The sequence below is a fragment of the Gopherus evgoodei genome, unplaced genomic scaffold (assembly GCF_007399415.2).
Source record: "Gopherus evgoodei ecotype Sinaloan lineage unplaced genomic scaffold, rGopEvg1_v1.p scaffold_32_arrow_ctg1, whole genome shotgun sequence".
NCBI lineage: Eukaryota > Metazoa > Chordata > Testudines > Testudinidae > Gopherus > Gopherus evgoodei.
Window position 1 is genome coordinate 1,004,820 of NW_022059994.1, and position 24,512 is coordinate 1,029,331.

At 48.4% G+C, this 24,512-nt stretch overlaps 1 protein-coding gene across 1 annotated transcript; it reads right to left on the reverse strand.

Moving 5' to 3' along the window:
• Positions 1 to 481: 481 nt before the first annotated feature.
• Positions 482 to 14,332, reverse strand: LOC115640779 (zinc finger protein RFP-like). Its single transcript, XM_030543770.1, has 7 exons — positions 13,869 to 14,332; positions 12,659 to 12,754; positions 10,025 to 10,255; positions 8,437 to 8,459; positions 7,740 to 7,855; positions 5,444 to 5,494; positions 482 to 2,024 (listed from the first exon to the last, which is right to left on the reverse strand). Exons 1-7 carry the CDS (start codon positions 14,289 to 14,291, stop codon positions 1,504 to 1,506), a joined length of 1,461 nt encoding a protein of 486 aa, XP_030399630.1. The 5' UTR covers positions 14,292 to 14,332; the 3' UTR covers positions 482 to 1,503.
• Between the last annotated feature and the right edge of the window lie 10,180 nt (positions 14,333 to 24,512).

The window sequence follows — 24,512 nt, forward strand, 5'->3', positions numbered from 1 at the left end:
TTCCTGTGCACCTGGCTATTGGGCAGCGGAGTTCAAACCAGTGATCAGAGTGGGTCACAATGGGGCACTGTGGGACACCTCCTGGAGGCCACTTAAACTGGTGTAGGCACTGCAGCGTCTACACTGCCACTGTGTTGACCTATGTTGACATAAGTGCTGCACCTCTCTTGGAGGTGGAGCTATTCAGTCGACGTAGCAGGTGAGTTATGTTGGTAGGAGGAACACTGTAGTATGCAGTATGCTGACATTATTAGGTCGGTGTAAGCTGCCTGACTTTGACCTAACTCTGAAGTATAGACCAGGCCTTAGTTGCTTAAGTCCCTTTGTGCATCTGAGCCGCTCTCTTTGCAGTTCAGTAAACTAGAAAGTTGTGTAAAGGATAGAGGGGAAATGACATCTAATTAAATCCGTTTATTGGCTTTCAGAGGCACAGTTTTAAGTTATGATCTTGGAGACCAAAAAGAAACGAAAGAGAAGGAAGTCCAAGACCAGAAGATAGAAATAAACTTTATTCTGTAAATTTTCTAATCTGAATCTACAGCACCCAAATAACTAAACAGAGCAAAATAGGAGCATTGAGGTAGGGAGCTTGGGGGTGGGTGTGCAGAACATCACTATGCTTGTTACATTCATAAGTAAAGAGCAGAGGACTTTGATGGATGACCCTGATTGAGGCAGAACTTAGGTCAGGTCTACACTGTAAACTTACTTTGGTATAACTGTCACTCAGGGGTGTGAAAATCCACACCCCTGAGTGACACAGTCATACTAACAGAACTCCCGGTGTAGACAGCGGTACATTGACGGGAGAGCTTCTCCCCTTGCCATAGCTACTGCGTCTTACAGAGGTGGATTAATTACACTGATGGGAGAAGCTCCCCGGTCGGCGTAGCAGCGTCTTCACTGAAGTATTACAGCAGCACCAGTATGTTAGTGCCGCTGCAGCATTTTAAGTGCAGACCTGCCCTAAGACAGGCAGGCTCTGCTGTGACCCTGGGAGTGGATCCTGGTTGGCCAGTCTGCGTGTGCCTGGAGGATCACAGAGTTACAGAGAAAGGCATGGAAAAGGGTTGAGAAATTCCTGTCACTAGTATAATGCCGAGCAATTCAATCTTGTCCTCTCTCATCACCAATTTATTGCAAGTCTTGCAACACTCAGTGTTTTTCTTACAGTCCCAGCTGCTGGAGTGGATAGATTTGAGGGAGCTCAGATTATATTACAGATACATTTCCAGCCTTCATGTTTGTGTAGAAAAGTCTGAAGACTGGAAACAAGAACATCCAGAAAGGTCAGAAACCAGAAGGCAGTGAAAAATAACGTAATATTAAAAAAGATTAAGACAAACATGATTTTGGGGAGCCTGACACATCATTTTCATATGTTTAAGGCTGGCAATGTGTGATAGCCATAATTTATCTATTTCCCACATCTTTGCTCTACTTTAGATACCTCATATTGAGAGTGATACCCACACCTCTGTCATGATTTTAATCGTATAGCTCCTAGGGATAAAAACCAAATTGGTTCTGATATTGTACACGCCGGCTCCCAAAGAAGGGGACGATCTTCCCAGTGAAAGAGGATGTGAAAGTAAAGACTGGCTCTCTGCCAGAAGATGTAATGTCATAAAATGTAACTTTCTCCCCTTCGTAATCCAGATAAACCCCAATGTTACTGGGGCTATGATGTAGGCCCAGAGCAGTCTTAGGGGAGGTGAGGGCGCAGTACTGATATTTTGTATTCTGCAAAGCCCAGATCCCTTCCTCTGGTGTACAGCTTATCGCTCCCCCATGTATCACAGACTCTTTGGCAATGCCCAAAACCCAAAAATCTTTGTTTCCCACCTCCACTTGCCAGTAACATCTCCCCGAGGTGAAGCCCTTATAGCCTAGCACACAGGCAGCAGGGTAAAACCTGTTCTGTGGCACTAAATATCCTGTGTTTTGGTATTTCTGTATCACACTCTCATCTGTGGACATGATGGAACAAGGATTTGCCAGATCTGGATCCGGAGTGGCCTGCACTGCAAGAGGGGAGAGAGACACACACACACGGGAGAAGAGTGTTAAGGTCTGTCCTCACTGCAGAGTTAACCCAGGCACTTAGTCAGCTGCTAACTCTAATGCCCTTCCTGTAGAGATGCATAAACACCTCATCTGAGTTCAGGGGTGCTTTCCACCCAGCATAGGCAGTGACTCTCTGAACTCACCAGCAGGTCCTGTGATTAGCTCCTCCCCTTCTCCCCATAGCAGCCCCCACCTGCTGACGGGCCCCAATCAGCTCCTCCCCCTCCCTCCAGGTGCCTTCCTCTTGCCACGGATCTGTTGTTCAGAGGTGGGCAGGAGGTTCTGAGGGTGAGGGAGAGGAGCAGGGTCAGGAAGAGGCGGGGGAGGGGGCAGAATGGAACAGGGCAGGAAGAGATGGGGTAGGGGCAGGGGTGGGGGCTTGGGGGCAGGGCCTGGGGCAGAGCGAGGATCAAGAACCCCCCTGGGAACTGGGGAAGTCGGCGCCTCTGTGCAGGCTAAACCACTCCAGTGCTGAGAGTCAGAGAATCTGAGGCCAGAAGGGAACCAGGTCATCTAATCTGACCCCCGTACAGCACAGGCCACCAACCCCACCCAGCGCCCACCTAACCCAACCCCCAACATTAGCCCAAAGCACGACAGCCTATAGCAAACGGGACTATATATGTGCCACAGGCTGAGAAGGGGAGGCACAAAGGTGCACCAGTGCCCGAGGCCCCACAATGCAGAGAAATGATTCAGTGAGATACCCCCAAATAATCCTGGTACTTCACCTGCATCCACAAGCTGCAGAGGAAGGTGAAAACCCTGCCCCCATTGTCACTGCCAGCCTGATCTGAGGGAAAATAGCCCTCCAATGCCTTCCCACAATTCCCCTGTGAAAGACAGACCGGGTACCCCACGAATCACTGGGAAAGAAACACAGAATAGCTCAGCTTACGGTGGCACCATCAGCCATGGGATGCGTTCCCAGAAGTCCTAGAGACTCGCCATACCAGTGAGAACACAGTTTAAGGGAGGGTCAGGCTCAGCAGCATGGCTCCTTGCACCCAGCCCAGGCTAACCTGAGTGCCGATCCCCAGGCTTCACTCTGCAGTGCAGACAGACCCTTCCAGGCAGAGCTCAACCCTGGCGCAGACTAGGACCATTTCTCACGCTCCCCAGTAGCCCCGGGCTGGCTGGGGTGGGCCCTGACAGTCAGTCTTGGGGAGCTGCCTGTTGGCTGAAGCTGAGCAGGAAAGTCCCTGTTGTTCCCGCCAGGCATCTAAGAGGTACTGTTTGGGGCGGGAGGGTGACAAACTGGGATTTTTTGGTAATTGTTTTTAGGAAGCCTGTATGTGCCTCAGTTTCCCTATATGCATTGGGTGAAAAGGGAGTGTTTGCTCTTGGGACAGGCTAAGCCGTCCACGTCACTGTCTGCAGCCTGAGGTCCTCAGAAGACAATGGCAAGTCCTATTGCACCGGGAATTAGCCTTTTCGGTGGCACTAATTGTCCACAGCACCGGGATGTGTAAAGTCCATTCAGTGCACTTCACTCATTTTGGGGAGGGAGCATGGTCTAGAGGTTAGAAGCCAGGACTCCTGGGCTCTATTCCTCACTCCGCTACTGACTTGTTCTGTGACCTCAGGCATGTCCCTTCCTCTAACTGCATTCCAGCTTCCCTTTATGTCAAATGGCCATAAAAGATGCCAGGTATTCAGATGCTGTTGCTGGGGGCCATGAAAGGACACAGATAGGTGACTATGAGATCAGAAGAGAACTCCTTCCCCAGCCTCCACTGGTGCTCAAGGGACAAGGAGGGGGACACAACACGGTTGTGGTGTTCAGTAATCCTGCTGGGAGCACGCTGCTTGAATGAAACCCTCTTTATCCAGGGTTCTGTATCACAGAGCTTCTGCCATGCTCCTCCTTCCTGTCTGGGAAGCCCAACCACTGAAAGGTACAGTTCCCAGTACCACAGGGAGCACCAACCCCCAGGGAGAGACAATGCTCCTTGAACTGATGGACCTATCTTCCATGAATTTATCCACCAATGGTTATTAGTATCCTGTCTTCCGACGCTCGCCAGTACTAGGTGCCCCAGAGGGAATGAAGAGAACAGGTGATCATCAAGTGATCCATCCCCTATCACCCATTCCCAGCTTCTGGCAAACAGAGGCAAGGGACACCATCCTTGCCTATCTTGGCTAACAGCCATTCATGGACCTGTCCTCCAGAAATTTAGTTAGTTAAAAAAAGAAGTCTGTTATGGTCTTGGCCTTCACAACATCCTCTGGCAAGGAGTTCCACAGGTTGACTGTGTGTTGCGTGAAGAAATACTTCCTTTTGTTTGCTTTAAATCTGATGCCTATTAATTTCATTTTTTGACTCCTAGTAATTATGTTATGAGAAGAAGTAAATAACACTTCCTTATTTACTTTCTCCACATCTGTCATGATTTTATAGACCTCTGTCATATCCCCTCTTAGTCATCTCTAATCCAAGCTGAAAGGTCCCAATCTTATTAATCTCTCCTCATATGGCAGCTGTCCCACACCCCTAATTGTTTTGGTTGACCTTTTCTGAACCTTTTCCAATATATCTTTTTTGAGATGGGGCAACTACATCTGCACACAGTATTCAAGATGTAGGTGCACCATGGATTTATAGAAAGGCAACATGATATTTTCTGTCCCTTTCCTAATGATTCCCAAAATTCTGTTTGCTTTTTTGAAGGCTGCTGCAGTCCCGATTCTCTGCCTGGTTCAGTACTGGCTTGAGCATAGTCTCCTCCAAGGGAGCTTCCACCAGCTGGGGATGGATGGAGCCCAGCACAAGAGTCCATGCTCCTGACACTAGGGGAGGATAGCACAGGAGCTGGTGGGAGATGCTTCCTTAACTCTTTATTTCCCAGTTTTCTGAGGTTGAAATACAGGTTGCTTTCATCTTCTGGAAAACTACAAGGCACTGATGGTCAACCTGCACTCTGTGCTAATGACGTTTTCCAGCAGCGAAGCTTGTCTTTCAGATAAAAAATAAAAATAAAAGGAAATTTCAAGTCCTTATAATTACTGAGAGAAGAGCAAAATGTGACCTGAATGTACCCTACTTTCCAATTGTAAATAGTATGTGCACGTTGATACATCACAAAATGGGAATGGGCGACGGGATGGATCTCTGGTTGATCCCCTGTTCTGTTCATTCCCTCTGGGGCACCAGGCATTGGCCACTGTTGGAAGACAGGATAGTAGGCTAGATGGACAATTGGTGGGACCCAATATGGCCGTTCTTATGATATAATGATTCCTTCTAACCTTGGGATCCATGACTCTGTATTGGTGGAAACCTCTTGTTTGAATTCAGAAGCTTCTTCTAAAAAATAAATCCTGAGATTTTAAGTAATAATTGTTGGAGGATAATAACCTCATGAAAACTTACCCTCTTTCTCTGCCTTTGAGATCAGAAAGTTCAGTTGATAGGGCAGTGTCTCTGGAAAAAGAAAAGATCAAAGGAGAGCTGATTTCCCCCTTTCTTGCAGGGAAATAGCCTCATGAAAACGGGGCTGGATTCACAAAGAAACTTAGGCAAGGTGACACTCAGCATCACAACATCCAACTTTTAGGCACCTAGAACGCCATTGTGATTCACAAAGCCTGAGTCAGGCTCCCTGTACCGTGAACAGGGAGAGAGATGCGCCTTGGAATGAGATTCACAAAAGCCAGCATGCTAGGCGACTCCCTGCTTACGCCAGCCAGTGGGAAATGCCAAAGTGCTGGGGATGGCGGTGCGTGGGGGGTGTTAAGCCCTGGCCATCTCAGGGAGTTCGGCGACTGAGTCTTGGCAGCACCGTAGGTGCCTCCCTCTGTGTGGGATTCTCAGCTGCGAGCCCTCTCTTGGTTTCCGGTACCTGTGCCATTTTTTTTGGCAAGAAGCCTGCATGGGTGAAGAAAACCCACCTTGCTCATAACTTTTACCCCAGTGGTTGGAGCACTCAGCTGGCCTTGGGGAGACTCCTGGTTCAAGTTTACCCCATGCCACAGAGGGAGCAGGGATCTGAAATGGGATCTACCGCCTCTCAAGGAATGCCCTAACCTCTGGGCTGCAGGATTTTCTGATGCAGGGTGCCCACATGCTCTCCAGGGGGAGAGGTTCCATTGGGGATAATCAATAATTAATTGGGCCAGAGGCAGAAAGAAATCACAAGAACATCTCTGTAGCCCGGTGGTTAGAGCACGCCCTTGGGAGGTGGGAGACCCAGAAGCCTTTCCCTCTGCTCAATTATTTATATGCAGTGGATCAGATTCAAAAGTGGAGACAGAGGCCACATTGGACCCCTGTTGGAATTACTTCTTCGCCAAGGAACAAGGGATTTGAACTGGTGGTCTCCCACATCCCATCTCTTAACCCTAATCACGGAGCTATACATGATAAGGGTACTCGCCTTTCCCTAGGGCCTGGTTCTTTTGGGTAAATTCACATATAGGACCTGAGCCAGTAAGTGTGCTCGGAGCAGGCATCTCAGATTAGGCCCTGTAGGTGAGCTAGGAGGAGGAACGCCTGTCTTTCCCCAGTTCATGTAGCTCTCTGGCGCTTATGTGTCTGGACCGCTAGACTAGAATTGCAGTGCGCATGCACAGAAGCAGAAACACAGATGCCTAGGGAACATTTACCGCAAAAATAGAGGTGATGAGTGATTTTAGGCAGCTCAGCAGGGGGCTTTGTGAATCCCAGTGTGGTCTTATTCTGGGATTCAGATGCCTAAAATGGCAGGTAGACCCCCAAGCCCTCACCCTTTCTCTCTGCCTTTGGGCTCAGAAGTCAGTTCAGAGGGCAGGGTCTCTAGAGAAAGGAAGGACTGGAGAGGTGATTTCATGTTGTATTAACTCTGGTGACATTCCTACTGTTAATTAATGTAACTGTGCTTGAGAGAGACAAGTTTTGGAGCTTACTCAGAGCTTTTCTTCAGGTCTGTGTAGCTCAAAAGTTTGTCTGTCACCAACAGGAGTTGGTCCAATAAAAGCTGTTACCTCCCCCATCTTGTCTAATATCCTGGGACTGACAGGGCTACAGCAACACTGCATGAAACGATGCTGTAATTCTGAGACAGCCCAAAGGAAAAGACCATAGCCTGAGAGGCAGATTCGAATGGGGAGACATTTCCAGCAAGACCAAACTAAAGTGAAATCACCATCCAAAATACACATCTTGCTCTTTTCCATCTCCCACCTTCCTCCAAGGTTCCCTAAGCACTGGGCGGCATTCACTAATTAGCACAACAAGGTAGGTTGGCCACTATTTCCTCCTTTTGACAGATGGAGGAACTTGAGGTACAGACTGGGATTTTCAGAAAAGCTGAGGCCATGTAATGGCCAACTCCTATTGACAGTCAGAGAGAGAGAGAGAGAGAGAGAAAGAGAGATGGGTGTCTAAATCCCGTAGGTCCCTTGGAAAATCCCAGGCATGGAGGTTACATTCAACATTTTCTATAACATCTGGTGACTGTGTGTCTCAAATTCTGAGTGACCCATTTTGACACCATGAGTTGGGTCTGAGACAATCCAAGTGGAGGACTGGAGAACTGGCATCAGCCCTGAGCCCTCCGCATCCCACCCACAAAGATGTCTAGCTGGGACGAGCTGAGAACTAATAGGCCAGAGTCAATCTCCTTCCACAGTCAGAGGCGTATCTCGATGTATCATCACCGTAGCACGAACCCAGATAAATGTTAAGTTACCTTTGAATTTCTTCACAGCCTCCTGCAGACAAACATTTCTTTGGGAAGAGACGCCGACTCTCTCTCTCAGGTCCTCTGGCACGGCCACTGGTTTCTCGAACTTCAGCTTCTCACACCTAGAGGGGGAAAACAAGACAAGACAGAACAAAACCAGCCATTCTAAATCTTTTCTGTCTTTTGGGAGAATGAGCTACCAGAGGCTGCTCTCTCGTGGGCTCATTGTGAGCCTCTAACTCCCACTGGTGAGTCAATTGCCCTCCTCTCTGCAGTTTTGAAATGCCTAGATCCTCAAATGGGAGTTAAAGAGAGTAAGGGGTCCACAAGCTGCCCCTCAGACAGAAGGGCATAATCTCATGGGAAAGGATGCTCCAGTGGTTAAGGGGTTGCTGTAGGACTCTGGAAACCTATGTTCCACACCCTCCTCTGCCACAGCCTCCCTGCATGACCTTCGGCAAGTCACTTAAGGCCTGATTTTAAAAGGTGCCTCCTGGGATTTTCAAAAGCACCTAACCAAGCTAGGCTCCCAACTGCCACTGATTGCAATGGGAGGTGCCTAACTTGCTTGGTGGAATTTTCCAGAGCAGGTGAGTGCCTAGCTACATGTCAGGTGTCTAAATACCCTACAAAATCTGACCCGGGGGATCCAATCCCTTTCCAACATCACGAAGCGTAAGGGGAGTGGGAAGGAGCTACGTACCTGCTCCAGGTGCTTCTGATGTCCTAGAAGAGAGAGAGGGGAGAAGAAAACAAAAGCTCATTCCCACGAACCAGAAGCTGGCCATCGCTCCTGCTCTGGAGAGGACTCACTTTGCCATCCCTAGTTGAGCTCGAGATGCAGTTCTGTGTAGTTGCACCTTTAAAATTCCATTCACAGACTTCAATAGAATGGGACCCTTAAGCACGCACCACGATTGTGGGTTTTCTCTTCTAAATTCTATTGTGCCTGTGCCAATTGCACTTGCTCAAACTGACTCATCAGACACATGAATCCCGGACTTCCACATGCAACTGCTGAGTCCGGAGCATTTGCCTTTCTCAAGCTAAAAGCTCCATTTATGCAATTCTGGTCAGCAATTCTGGAAACTGGATTCATTCCCATTTCGTAATAGGCCCTGCAAAGAACTTTGCTTTCCTCATCTCCCACTTCCTAGACACTGGAGTTGTGCCGTTTACTGCTTCCAGATCATTAGGGCCCTTCATTTTCCATTTTGATTCTAGTTACACACTGATAAATTCCTAGGAAAAATTACCACCACAACAAAAACAGATGGAAATCAGCGCAAAATAACTATTAGTTTTTCTAGGTAAATATCAGGTTTATTTTGGTGGATGGAAAGATGGGGAAAAAGTATTCAGTAGATTAATGCTTTGAATTCCGTTCATCACTGTGGTTTGCTGCAGAACTAAAACAGAGCTCAAAACACAATGCCCCCCTGAGTTTAAGAAAACAATACATCTCTAATCCCCAAATAAAACTTGTCATTAGAACCAACAGTTTACCGGTGTAGACTTAGAACTATTAGCCTATAAATATTCACATTTGATAATTGGGCCACCCCATTTGCAGCGCACACACTCAACTTCATCCTTGGCTCCTGTTTTTGTTTCTATAACCTTTTTGAATACTTCTGTGTGTTCTGAAATGTATTCTGATACAGATTTCCATTTTCTTCCCATTTTAGTGCATCTAATATTTAACCCATTGTCCGCTAACAGTTTGAAATGTGTATGTGGTGGGTGAGCTTCATCAGTACGTTCAGATGCAGACGCACTTCAGAACTTGTGTACATGACTGTTGGTTATTGTATGTATCTTCTAGAACAATACGTTCTTACTTCAGCAGGCAGCTTTGCATATACACACAGAGTAATGTATTATCGTAATACAGAGATCTCATGCAATGGATTGTATTTTCCTAATAAAACAAGTTTTTTATATACATTTGAATGATACAAAAGTAGGATGAAAATCAGAAAAACAATGAATACTACTTTTTTGTAAAACCCAGGAATTTTTGGTAAAAATTGCTTTAAACTGAAAAGGAGAGGGGCTTATGTATGATGTATCAAAAAGGTCTGAGACGTCTGCTTTAAAACAGCAAAACTGTTTCCACACTGGAAATATGAGACATGTCAAACTTTGTTTTCCCTCGCTTTGCTAAAGGACACGCTGACAGTTTCCTTTGGGGTGGGGGACCTTTCCAAGAACTTAATAAACTCCAAAGCTAATCACTCAGAATCTCTCCCTTGCCTGGGCAGGGATCTGGGTGTCTCTAACTGTCTCACCTGCAGGAATTCACTCGTTGGCTGCTGACACTTCTCTTCTATCTCACTGATCAAATCACTGAGTTGGGAAATCTCCTTAGATAGTTTGGTGACATTTTCATCCTGTATCTTCACAATTTCCTTGTCCAACTCTTCCAGCTGGGCCAGCAGCAGTCGCTCTTGTTCCTCCAGGAATTGCCGCAGTTGCTCAAATTCAGACACAATCTTCTGCCTCTCAGCTTCTATCTTTCCCTGTAATGAAGGGACAAACAGGAAAAGGACAGGTCAGGGACTAGGGTTGCCAGATGTCCAGTTTTTGACCAGAAAGTCCAGTCAAAAGGGAAACCTGCAGTGTCCGGTCGGCACAGCTGACTGGATATTAGAAGTCCGGTTACCCAGAGTAACTGGCTTCCAACACCAGGGGAGCCTGGAGGAGCACTCAGGGATGGCTCGGAGAGCAGGGAGAGAAGTGCGGGCAGCTCCCCCATCCTGCCCCAATCACCCCTCTACCTGCAAAGCATGGCTTTCCCTCCCCTGCCCCGCCCCGCCCCACCCCAGTAACCTCCACCACACCCCTAGAGCCCAGCTCAGATGGCAGAGGAGGGAGGTGGAGAGAGCAGCAAGCGACAGTGAGGGGGAAAGAGGATTGGGGGGTGAGGGAAAGAGGCAGAGCCTGGGACGGGGTAGGGTCCAGCGCTCAGCATCCGGTTTTCACAGATGAGAAAGTTGGACATCCCAGACTCTCCCCATGTCCCTGACAGGAACAGTTCTTAAAGTCTCTTTTCATATCAACCTACTACAAACATACGTTTGAGATTTCAGGAGAAAATGCCTGACAGTTTCTAGAGAGAAGATTTTCGGATAGTCTCTCAGTTGGCCTGAATGAATAACATGTTCCAAAGTGCCTTGGTGACTTACGAGTCCAGTTCCCACTTTCAAAGTTACTTTTGTGCTTAGGAGCCTACGTTTCTTTGAAAGTGACTTTTGAAAATAGAACTTAGGGTAAATTTTCAGAAACAGCAAAATCATTTACGAGCTGAAACACAATTAAAAGAAGTGTGTAAGGAGCTGCTTTTAAAGATATTTAGGTGTCTAAAGAGACATAAAAGTCCTGGGAGGATTTTCAGTATTACTTAGGTGCCTAAGTCCCCTTAACTACAGAGGATGTTAGGTGCTACTTAGTTGCTTTTGAAAAATCTCACTAGGCCTCTCTGCATTTTAAGGGCCTAAATATCTTTGAGAATCTGGTCCTTAACCACTTGCAAAACTGTAAACTCTAGGCTCCATAATCACTTAGGCACTTTTGAAAATGTTACCCAATATCTCTAAAATGATGAGTCTTCAGGTCTGAGTGGCTTAGTATATTCTGCTGATCATCTAGTCTTCCCACAGCAGAAAGGTTGGAAGGTGGGGTCTGACTCCATATCAGGAATACACTGGCAGAGAGCTGTGGAGAAGACTGAAGGAAAGTTCTGCTGGCTATCCACACAAAATGCCAGGTACAACATATACTGTGCAAAATCCTTGCTTTTTCTCCAGCTCTTACATGTTTCATCCGGCATTTTGTACATTACATTGTCCCAGAGGAAACCAGTCGTGTCTGGTGGTTATAGATGGAGATTCAGGGGGAGGATTTCAGTGATACAAAACAGCCACTGGGTACGTATGTCCCATTGACAGTCAATGTGAATTAGGCACCTAATCACTCATACGTGTCTTTGAAAACTATCTCCCCTCAAATCACTGTTTGTAGCTGGATTTGGACCCACTGACGTGTGAGGAATAAGATCAGTGCTTAAGAGTTGAAACTGGAAGCAAGTGGAGGAATCAGCCCAGAGGGATGATAAACAAAAACAAACATGATCACACCCTGTAAGGGTGCTGTCTACAAGAGGCAAAGCGCTTGAGGTTTTCTGGGAGTTATCCAATACATTACAGCTAACCCTGAATCAACTTCAACCTTGCTCCTGGTTAGCACCTTTTATCTCAGTTTAACTGGACAAGGTGAACTCTCCACACCACACTAGGGTCAAATTAAATTAGGTTTACAATGTTTGCATGCAGGGGTTTACACCAGTATAAAGACATTACATGAAAAAGTGATTTGAGGTACAGCTGTACTACACAAATGTTATGGTGGTGTGTAGAGGACGTGCACTATATTCCCCTGCTAACTTGGGCATAGATAGCAGTGTAGATGGCGAGGCATGGCTTAAGCAAGTAGAGTCACGATATGCCAGAACCCTCTGGGTATAAACCTTACGGACATGGCTCTATACGCCCCCAAGGAGGGCCTTCCCCATTTACACTGCTAAAAAGAGCAGTGTAGTGTCCCGCTGCCCCCTCCACGCCACTAGAGCCTTTCCCCACCAAAGGGAAAGGCTCCAGAAGCGGGACAAGGCTCCGGCAGATCTACTGCCTCCCCCTGCTGGAGTCTTTTCATTCACCCACCACACCACAGTGTGGACACAGCCTCCTTTTCACTGTGCTGTGTAGTTACACATACCCTGCAGGTCGCCCCCAGAGCTGTGCCGCGTAGATGTAGCCATAGCTAAATCAGGCAGTGCCGTGTATAGACCAGGGCTGACACTCTCCCCACACAGAGATACCAATTCTGACTGATGGAACTGCTGGACCATAACAATGGGGACCTACCAGATATTCCTGGCTTTGTGTCTCTCCATCCTGTTTCCACTCCAGAAGTTCTTCTCTCTCTTGCTTCAGGATGTTCAGTCGGGTTTGAATTTGATCCTGAGGCAAGAAAAATAACGTTTGAGAGGGTCAGCATGTCCCTCTCAGGCTGTCACAATTGCCTCTTGAGAGGTAGGAGATTATTATTCATTATTTATTAATTGTATTATCATAACATCTAGAAGCCTCACGCATGGGCCAGGTCCCCAAAATGCCAGGTGCTGTACAAACAAAACTAAAAGACAGTCCCTGCCCCCAAAGAACTTACAGCACTTCTAATAAGCCATCTGACTTCAATAGTTCAGATTTTGATAATGGCATCACGGTTACATTTTGGAACAGAGGGGTACCCAGTTTGAACATTAGTATTCTAAAAATGTTGTGCTGAGAAGTACTTATCAAAGTGAAGCAGAAATACTAACAGTACTTCCCTACATGCCAATGGCAATGCCAACACCACTGAAAAGACCAGAGTTTAAAATTCTAGGGCACATTTGAGTACTGCTGAAATAAGCAATCTTATACTGGAGTTTCCATCCTGACAGTATCAAAAGTAATACAAAAAATGTAGATAGTGCTACTATAGTAGTGTGCACAAAAACACTAATCCGGTTTATGTACTGTGACGTGATAACTGCAAAATGAACAATCTCTCTTCAGCACTGACCCATATCAGTGCACTGCCTTATTAACACCACCATTAGTATGACATGGTTAATATACTGTCAAAACTCAGCCGTGCTGAGCGGTTTATACTGTGAGTGTAAAGCCCCGCCTGACAGGCGCGGTGAGAGGCTGTGTGGTCTAGTGGCTAGAGCATTAGGATGGGTATTGGGAGGCCAGGGTTTAATTCCTGGTTCTGCCACTGAGCTGTTTTGTGAGCTTCGTCAGGTCACTGCCCCTTCAGTGCCTCTCCTCCCTCTTTTTCCCTCGGCGGTGGAGCGGGGTGGGGGCTCCGCCGGGGAGCCGAACGGCCGCCTTACCGCTGTCCACGTCCCTGCTCCGGGCCCCAGCTCTGGGGGGCGGTGACAGGGGTAAGAGGGGTGTAGCTCAGCACCCCACCCCACTCCAAGAACTGTTCCAGCGCCACTGAAGCCACATCTGCTGTGGCCTGGGCTCCCCCCGGCCCCTCTCCCACTCCCACTCCCAGCCCCGTGCCCAGCCGTGGCCTAACCTTGTGCTCCCGGGCAGCCTCCTCTATGGGGAGCACCATGTGAGCGCGGTGAGCCTGGGACTCCCTGCAGATCACACAGATGAGAACCTGGTCCTGGTTACAGAAGAGTTTGAAAGGCTCCTGGTGCGCGTTGCACAAACCTCCTGCTGCTGCTGCTGCTGCTGCTGCTGGGACACTCAGCTGCTTGGCTATTTCTGCCAAGTTCCCCAGTTGTCTGTTCGGCCTCAGGGTCCTCTGGGGAAAGGTCTCTCTGCACTGAGGGCAGGAGATGTCTGTGTCTGGTCTCTCCCAGCACTGGGCGATGCAGGCTCGGCAGAAATTGTGCCCGCAGTCTATAGTCACTGGATCCGTGAAAAAACTCAGACAGATGGAGCAAGTAGCTTCATCTCGGAGGCTTTTCAGAGGATTCCCTGCTGCAGCCATGGCTCCCTGCAGCCCGTGTAACAGGATACGTTTCGTTTCCTGCCAGACCCAGGAAGCCGCCTTGTAAAGCAGATACCCAGTTGGGAGCCAATCACGCTCTCCGGCGGGAAATTCTAAAAACAAACAAACAAATAACCCATCAACACAGACACAACACACCAGAAGCCACACACCCCCACCCTCCAGAAAAGTCCCCAAACAAGCAAGATGCTACTTAAAGAGATGAATAGGCAATTACGTATACACAGAAGCCAACAGAGGCTTGCTGGGTGCAGGCTTGGCAGCTTTCTTTTATATCACTGAATAAACACAGACTCAGATTGAGGTTTAAGGCCAAGACCCTTTCTGGACCTCCTTTGTAAAGCACTTTGAGATCTAGTGAGGGAAAACACTACATAAGAGCCTTACTAATCCCTAATAGTTAGGGATCATTTTAAGCCTTGACCAATTTATTCCTTCCAAAAAAATTATTTGCATTAATTTAACTATTATAACTCGGGGGTTTCTAGTTATTCATGTCAAATATCCAATCCCTTTTTTGAATCTTGCTAAATTACTGGCCTCAAAAACTCCATGTGGCAATGAGTTCCTAGGGGCTGACCCATGACCTGTAATGTCTCAGATACCTACAGACCTGCGGACTGCATGTATTTTTTGATGCAAGGGTATTGCAACCTGAAATTACAGGAACGAGGAGCTCCTTCATTTCTATAGAATCAGAGGGGTAGCTGTGTTAGTCTGGGGGTATGGCTACATTTGGAATTTCAAAGCAGCGCTTTGAAGTGTGAGTGTAGTCAGAGCGGCAGCGCTGGGAGAGAGCTCTCCCAGCGCTGCATGTAAACCACATCCCTTACGGGTGTAGTGTGCAGCGCTGGGAGCCGCGCTCCCAGCGCTGCTGCCCTGATTACACTGACGCTTTACAGTGCTGTATCTTGCAGCGCTCAGCAGGGTGTTTTTTCACACTCCAGTTGCAGCGCTGTAAAGTGTGAGTGTAGCCAAGACCTCAATCTGTAAAAGCAGCAAAGAATCCTGTGGCACCTTATAGACTAACAGACGTTTTGGAGCATGAACTTTCGTGGTTGAATACCCACTTCCTCAGATGTGTGTCATCTGAGGAAGTGGGTATTCACCCACGAAAGCTCATGCTCCAAAATGTCTGTTAGTCTATAAGGTGCCACAGGATTCTTTGCTGCTTTCATTTGTATAAATATGTTCTAATGAGACCCCATTGGGTGATGCCAGTGACCTTAGAACAGTGGTCCCCAACCTTTTCGTCTGGTGGGCACCAGACAAAGGACCATGGTGGCGGTGGAGCACCCGCCGAAATGCCACCGAATTTCTGCGGAATTTCGGCTGCGCCGCCTCTTGATGACTTCACTTGTTGACGGCAAGTGACGTTATTGAGAGGCATCGCCGCCGAATTTCTGCAGCGTTTCAGCAGCACCGCATCTCGATGACATCACTTGCAGCCAACAAGTGATGTCATCGAGAGGTGTCGCCGCCAAAACACTGCAGAAATTCTGCAGCATTTCGGTGGATGCTCCACTGCCGGCCAGGAAGCGGGTGCATTTAGATGACCCTGTGGGCGCCATGGGGACCCCTGCCTTAGAAGGAGAGTGCCCTGTTCTGATTGGCCACAGGAGCTCTGAGGTTCCAAGTTGGGGGCCCAGCTGGGTCATCATCTGCAAAAAACAAAGGAAAGGAAGAAATCTTTGTTCTAGCTTTTTGGCCTTCACTTGTTAGGCTGGTTTGCACTGGCTGCTGACCTGTGGCTGTGCCACACAAACTGCCCTGTGCTTCATTCACACCCCCCAGCTGGCCACTGAGAGGTAGGGGTGAGCAACATGGGGCTTCCAAGATCTGACACCTACAAGTGAATCACCGCTAGGTAGCCTGCAAGTCCATTGACCTTAATACATGTGAGCTAGATGCTGACTCTGTGGGTGCTCCCTCTAGGGCTGGATCAGCTCCTCCACCTCCTTCCCAGTGCCTGCCGCAATCAGCTGTTCCACAGTGCGCAGGAGGGAGAGGGCAGAGAGAGGGTGGCATGTGCTCAGGGGAGGAGGCGGAATGGGGCAAGGGTGTGGCGGAGGTGGGAAGGGGTGAGCATCCAGCTGGAAATGACAAAGTTGGTGCCGGTGCATGTGAGCTCACGAGCATAGTGCCTATTGAGTAGTTGCTCAGGTCCCTATGTCAAACCACCTTGCCATCTCTTGTGCAGGGATTTCAGGGGTTAGGATCTGTACACTGAACCTTGAGAAATCCTGTTGTTTTCACCTACATTTGCACTGAGCGCTCATACGACAACCAGCCTTATTGGAACTTATTGTGTGGTGTAGGAGATTACCTAATCAGCCATCATTTGGGAAGGAGGCCTTCATGGAACGGACCGCTCTAATGACAATATTCACTTCAATTAGGATGTGATTAGACCCGACCTCTATCAGCTCTTTGGCTGGAACCAAAATATATCACTTAGTATTTAAGGTTAAGGATGCCCTATTACGGTGGTACTGCTGGCTACACAGATCCGCCGCCTTCCTGAAGTGTTATGTAGCACAAAGAAGGTGCTTTTAATTTATTTGGGGTGGTTTAAATCACTAGTTACTGTACTCAGCCAGGTGATTAACATTTCGGTTATTGAGCTGGTTAAGTATGTACCATGGAAAGTGGGCAGCTTGGCTGTTTGTTCCCCAGATGTCAAGGGGCCAGAGGAGAATCCAAGCCCCACCTAAGGTTGGTCTCTAGAACTGTCCCAGAGTCCTCCAGGGACAGGTACCAGACCTGGAACCTGCTGGCTTTTGAGGGAAATATGATCTATGCATCGATCATTTATTTCCATCAGCACTGGGGGACCTGGGGTGGTGGATACCAACCGGGCCAAGCCAAAGCCGACTAATCCCCCCTTAATAAATCTGTACTCCTCACACCTCCACCCCCTCAGTTAGTCACTGGCTCATGCCCTGATGCTAGGGGATTTAAATCTGTTCTAGCTTTGAAAGCCCGTATACAGCTACTTGTTCGAAGTATCCCTGTAGAGTGAAAAGGCGGGTCCGGTGGGTAGGGTGCTAGCCTGAGAGACCTGGATCTGCCACACACTTTCTGGGTAATCCTAGGTTCCTCTGGTTATTTGTTGGGCTGAATTAACTCACCAGTGCATCCTAGGCAACTCCCCCTCAAATCCACCATCACCCTTGTCACGAGGGCTACCTGCCACCCGACTCCTGGCCAGTGTAACATTACAAACTGCTGTTTGCACAATTTGCTACCTGTCCCCTTTTTCCCATCCTCCACCTTTCCCCATCTCCTGGACCAGGTGTAGCAAGTTGTGATGATAGGGATTCACCTAGCCCAGTTGTTGCCCGACCTCTCTATCTTTCCTCATGCTCTGGTCTAGGGGCAGCACAATATGACAGATGGGGGGCATTCCTGTTGCCTTTTGCTATGAGTGTTACATTTCTATTTTAAATTTGGACACAAATAAAGTACCTTTGTGATTGGGAAAAGTGTTCTACAGCGTTAAATCTCAGGGCTAATGTATGTAAACCCCAGAATGAAGATTGTGGTATTTCTTTCTTAGTCTCGTTGCATTCTAGATTAGGCCACAGAGTTTAATCTGATCAGGTTTTAAATTCCTATAGATTATTTCCTGGAACCTCCCGTGCCCCCCTCCAACATGCTATAAAAACTCTAGGGGGACTGAAAATATTAACTAGAACTCCACTCCTGACAGCTCCAGCTCAATTTAAGCCCTGAATCCAACAATGGATCCCTGCTCGCCTGTCTCCCATTCTCATCCTCCTCAGCCCATGACTCCAACTCCTCTGATGTCTCCTTGGGAGCCCTTGGGGGCGGGGTGTTCGCTGCAGAGGATAGCATGCACCTCCTGGTAAAAGCGGCATGTCTGCGGTGCCGCGTCACAGTGACTGCTTGCCTCCCTCACCTCCTGATACATCTGTCGCAATTCCTTGGCTTTCACGAACAATGTAAGCATCAAAGCCTTGGGGTTGGGGTCAAGTAACGATGCTTCTCTCTGGCTGGTCTGTTTCAGATTAATAACCCACATCCTGTCCAGGGGAGCAGTGGCTGAAAGTCCATTGAGAAGCTGCTCAGGAAGCTGTGTGAAATGCACTGGGATCTCAGCCGGGTTCCCGGGGTGTAGGCGTCTCCATCACACACCGATGTAACCAGCAAAGTCTGCACTGGTCATCCCCCTCCATGTGAGGCTGAGCAGAGAGGCCAGGAGTTCAATGGACAGTGCAGAGGAAGCTTCTCTCTGCCCTTGAGAGAGATTCATCCCAGGTCAGGGCAGAGGACCAGTGGCCCAGGACAGCGTGTGAGGGAGCTGGCAGTGGGGTCCCCTGCCCCGTTCAGGGTAAAGGGTTATATAGAGTTTCCAAGGCCCCTTGTCTATCCTGGCAGCAGGAGGGTGATCTGGGCACAGACTGAGGGTGAGGCAGCTGCCTGGGACCAGAACAGGGAATGTAACTGTGGGGGGAAAAGCACAGAGACTGGAGTTCTGCTGAGGATGTGGCTGGTTAAAAGGCCGGCTCTGCAGCAGGATACAATGTTCCAACACAATGTCATTTCTCTGTCTAGCCGCTGTGAATCAAGGCCACACGAAGATCAGCCAAAATTCATCTCACCAAGCACAACCCTGTGGTGTCCTCCTTTCTGACACACCTCACAGCATCTGCCCTCCATGGGGGACAATTGTGGAACCCCTACCAGAGCCCCGTACAAGACAAACTTATTTACTGAACTCCAAGTAGGCCAAAGGTAGGTTGGGTGTCCCCTAGAAGAGCCTAGCTAGTTTAGATGGGGAAACCAAGGCACCGTCCGTGTCACGCACAGAGCCTGCCCATTCTCATCAGGTGCCCCAATCTCACCTGATTCTCCTTTTGTCAGCACTGTGTGTGCACCATGCATGGAGCGTGCCAGCTCTCGCCCCCGCCACCACACTGCTGTGTACTAGACATGTTTGCATCTTCCCTGCCCCAGTCAGTGCTACCTCTGTGTCATGCCCCAGCTGTGTGCACACTCAGCTGGCTGGCTGTCAGCTCTCCCAGCCTGCTCACAGGGCTGTGTGCCTGTGACACGCACAGAGCTGACCTCTTCTCAGCTACCTCCCCTGCACCCAGTCTCAGGGCTGTCCTTGTTCCATGCACTGAACCTACCTGGTCTCAGCTGTCAAACCAGTCTCAGGGCTGGGTGTCTGTGCCATGCTCCAAGCTTGAATCAACTCACCCTTATATCAGTGTTGTGTGGCTCGGCCATGCACCAAGCCTAACATTCCAGCAGGTGTGGCTAATTGATTGGGTAGGTTCCTTTCAAAAGGCCGAGGGGTTCTGTGTGTAACCCTTCTGCCCCTCTGAGTTGGTAGCAACAAGGGCTGGGTTCAGTATCCAGGGGTTCCGTTTTAATAACACCATGCATAACCGGCTCAAGCCCCCACCCAGTGACCTGGGACACTTACATACCACACCCTCCTGGGCGCCTCTAGGAGGCAATACTTCCCCTCTCGCAAGCATGGAGTCTGAGTGTAGCAAAATCCGTTTAATAAAGGAAGGAAACAATGTGGCATCCCATTGGAGAAACACCACAAACAGGATTATAACACAATCCATAAACAAAACCCACCTCCAAGTACATTTGTCCTTTCCCCTTTAGGGTCTTAAGTCCAATTACCCCAAAGTCCAACAACCCAAAAGTCTCTGGTCAGTGCCACCCCAGAATTCAAGAGTTTATCTGCAGAGTTCTACCCCCCGCAGCCTGGGTGGAAAGGGGTGGGGGAGTCCACACAAGGTGTTAAGGGGCACCTTATGTGGGCCAGGGCCAACTGCTCCACCTCTCCATGAAGTTCTGCTGCAGCCTTCACCATGACCCACTCCACCACACCAGCTGTGCCGCTCCCCCAGCTGTCCCTGCAAACCACTTCACTCTGCTCACTGTTCCATGGGCTGCTCCAACACGCTACAAACTGCTCCACTCTGCCAGCAGCTTAACAATAGATCTTCAGGCTCCCCCACAGGTTAACACAGCACTCAGTGATCTCAGCCCCTTCAGTGATTTCACCTTTTAGTATGGGAGCCCTGGTGTTGATACACCATTGACTCAACATGAATTCAGCTCAGCAGTCTCCAGATGGATTCCTAATGGAACCAAAACTAGCTCTACTCTTTAACGGTGGAGAGAGGAGAATGTGCAATTAGTGTCCCAGGCCCTCAAAAGGTACCCATCCCATCAGCTACACACACCACTCCCCCAATCTCTCTCCATTCATGGGGAATTGGAACCCATATCCCTTGTTTAGCAAGTACCACCCAACTGAGGTTGAGTCATCTCTGTCACAAAGCAGTCCCACAGCTCCCTATTCACACAATCAGGGTGACAAACTTTTTTTCCCCTCCTGCTCCAATAACAAAGAAATTGGTGATCCCAGATCTGTTAAAATAACCATCCCAGTCTGCTGTGGGCTTATGCTAAGTGGGGGGTGGATGCCAATGCAAATCTTTCCACACTCTTTGAAATTCTTTAAATTCTTTCCACACTCCCTACAATTCACCACCAGATGTCAGGGTAGCGCTCATCCTGACTCTGCTTACATGTGATTGAGAAATACACAAACATATTTACAGGGGTCAGCCGCAGCAGAACAGGTTAATTTGTGTTCTTCTACCTCCCAGCCCAGTACAGTTTCCAGGGTGCATTGGGCGAGTCCCCCTCTAACAACCATGGACAGGGTTCTGCTGGTATTCCATGCCTAGCTCACTGTGTTTTAAAAACAGCTTGTGTTGGGAGGGGCTCCCCCTTGACCAAATTACTCCAGCTTTGTACCCCTGACCCTACCCTGTGCCCTTGGGTGGTGTATCAGGTTTCTAGTCACTCACACTGTGAATGCTAATTTAAAGAAAAAGGGATAACTTGGTTTAGGAACAAAATGCTGCTGCAACACAATGGCGCAGTAAGGTGCCAGCTCATAATACTACAGTTGATGATATGAGCTGGTTACTTTATTACAAATTTCTCTCTTCCCTGGTAGCTGTAGGTTGCTAAGATTTCTTTAAAGAGGAGTGTAGCAGTGCCTGGGAAAGCATCACTTGATGATTTTATTTTATTTACTCAGTCCTCAAGCTTTGACTTTAGAGCTTTTGCTTAGAGGTTACCCAGCTGCTTTTCCTCAAGCATTTGCTTGTGGGTCTGTCTAGCCTGTCAGGGCAGAGCCGTATGGATCCAATAGCCCTGGGACAAAGTCCAAGACCAGAAGATAGAAATAAACTTTATTTGCTCAGCTGAATCTACAGCATCCAAATAACTAAACAGAGCAAAAGAGGAGCATTGAGCTCGGGAACTGGGGGGTGGGTGTGCAGAACATCATTATGCTTGTTACATTCGTAAGTAAAGAGCAGAGGACTTTGATGGATGACCCTGATTGAGTCAGAACTTAGGCCAGGTCTATAATGTAAACTTACTTTGGTATAACTATGTCGCTCAGGGGTGTGAAAAATCCACACCTCTCAATGACGCAGTCGTACCGACTGAACTCCCGGTGTAGACAGCGGTAAGTTGACGGGACACCTTCTCCCCTTGCCATAGCTACCACCTCTTACAGAGGTGGATTAACTACACTGATGGGAGAAGCTCTCCCATTGGCATAGCGGCATCTTTACTTAAGTGGTACAGCTGTGCAGCTGCCCCGCTGCATCTGTGCCACTGCAGCATTTTAAGTGCAGACCTGCCCTAAGACAGGCAGGCTGCGCTGTGGCCCTGGGAGTGGCTCCTGCGTGTCTGCTGCTTGGCCAGTTCGTGTGTGTCTGGACGATCCCAGAGTTACAGAGACAGGCATGTAAGAGGGTTGAGAAACTCCATTCAGCTTGCATAATGCTGAGCAAGTCAGTCTTGTTCCCCTCACCATTTTATTGTGAGTCTCGCAGCACTTGGTGTTTTTCTTTAAGTCCCAGTTGTTGGAGGGGATAGATTGCAAAGGAAACTCAGGTTATATTACAGATAGTTTCTAGCGTTCACATTTGCACAGAAAAGCATGAAAACAGGAAGCAAAGTACATCCGGAAACCAGAAAGCAGAGAAAAATAGCTCAATATTAAAGAAGATTTTTTAAGTCACTCTCCTGATTTTGGGAGACGCACAGTTTTAGAATGCTTGGGGCTGGCAAGTCTGTGATTAGAATGGCAAAGTGTGATAGCTGTAATTTATACATTTCCCATCTCTTTGCTCTACCTTAAATATCTCATATTGAGTGATTTCTCTGCTGCAGGTCTTAATGGTATGCATTCCAGGGATCACTTCTGTGTAGATTCAGATATTCGACACGCCGGCTCCCAAAGAAGGGGATGATCTTCCCAGTGAAAGAGGATGTGAAAGTAAAGATCGGCTCTCTTCCTGCTTTGGGGGCTAAGAGGTAGGCCCAGAGCAGTCTTAGGGGAGGTTAGGGCCCAGTACTGATTCTCTGTACTTTGCAAAGCCCAGATCCCCTCCTCTGGTGTACAGCTTATCGCTCCCTCATGTATCACAGACTCTTTGGCAATGCCCAAAACCCAAAGACGTTTGTTCCCCACCTCCACTTCCCAGTAACATTTCCCTGAGGTGAAGCTCTTAGAGCCCAGCACACAGGCAGCAGAGTGAAACCTGTGCTCCAAAAATTCTGTATGTTTGTATTTGTAGATCACACTCTCTTCTCTGGACAGGAGGGAACAAGGATTTGCCAGGTCTGGATCCGGAGTGGCCTGCACTGCAAGAGGAGAAAGAGAGACAGGAGGAGCGTGTTAAGATCTGTCCACACTGCAGGGCTAATGCAGGCTCTTACACAGCTGCTAACCCTGATGCCCTTCCCGTCCAGATACAAAAATATGTGGCCTGAGTTCAGTGGTGCTTTCAAACCAGCATAGGCACCGACTCCGTGGGTGCTCCGGGGTTGGAGAATGGAGTGGGCTGCACTGCTGGAGAGACACCAGGCTCTCTGGGACAATGGGAATTAGACTTCTCGGTGGCACTAAACGTCTGCACAAGTTGGATGCATAAAGTCCATCCAACACACGACAATGATTTGAGGGAGGGAACATGGTAGAGGTTAGAAGCCAGGACTCTATTCCTCGCTCTGCTACTGACTTGCTGTGTCACCTCAGGCATGTCTCTGACTATTTCCGTGCTTTAGCTTCCCTTTTTATCCAATGGGCAAAAAAGATGCTGGGCATTCAGATGCTGTTGCTGGGCGACCGTACAAGGACATAGGTAGGTAGCTAGCTATGGGAGCAGACGAGAATCCCTTCCTCAGCCTCCAGCAGTGCTCATGGGAAAAGGAGGGGGAAAACATGACACAGTTGTGAGCATGGTGCTTGAATGAAACCCTCTTGTACCACAGGGAGCATGTCTGACTGCCAGGGAGAGACCATGGTTCTGTAACAGATGGACCTATCCTCCATGAATTTATCTAGCAATGGCTATTAGCCAGGATGGACAGGGATGGTGTCAGAAGCTGGGAATGGGCGACAGAGAATAAAAATATAAGAACGGCCAGACTGGGTCAGAACAAAGGTCCATCCAGCCCAGTATCCTGTCTTCCGACAGTGGCCAATGCCACATGCCCCAGAGGGAGTAAACCTAACAGGTAAAGATCAAGTGATCCATCCCCTGTCACCCATTCGCAGCTTCTGGCAAACAGAGGCTAGGGACACCATCTCTGCCCATCCTGGCTAATAAGAATGGATCACTTGATTACCTGGTCTGTTCATTCCCTCTGGGGCACCTGGCAATGACCACTGTCGGAAGGCGGGATATTGGCCTAGATGAACCTTTGTTCTGACCCGGTATGGCCGTTCTTATGTTAAGATATATGATCCCTTCTAGCCTTGGAGCCCATGACTCTGTATTGGTAAACATCTCTCTTGTTTCAATTCAGAAGCTTATAAAAAATTAATCCTGAGATTTTAATTGATAATTGTTGCAGGAAAATATCCTCATGGAAACTTACCCTCTTTCTCTGCCTTTGAGATCAGAAAGCTCAGTTGATAGGGCAGGGTCTCTGGAGAAAGAAAAGAACAGAAAAGATGTGATTTCTCCCTTTCTGGTAGGAAAATAGCCTCTACCCCGATATAACGCTGTCCTCAGGAGCCAAAAAATCTCACCATGTTATAGGTGAAACCACGTTATATCAAACTTGCTTTGATCCGCTGGAGCCTGCAGCCCTGCCCCCACCCCCTGCGTA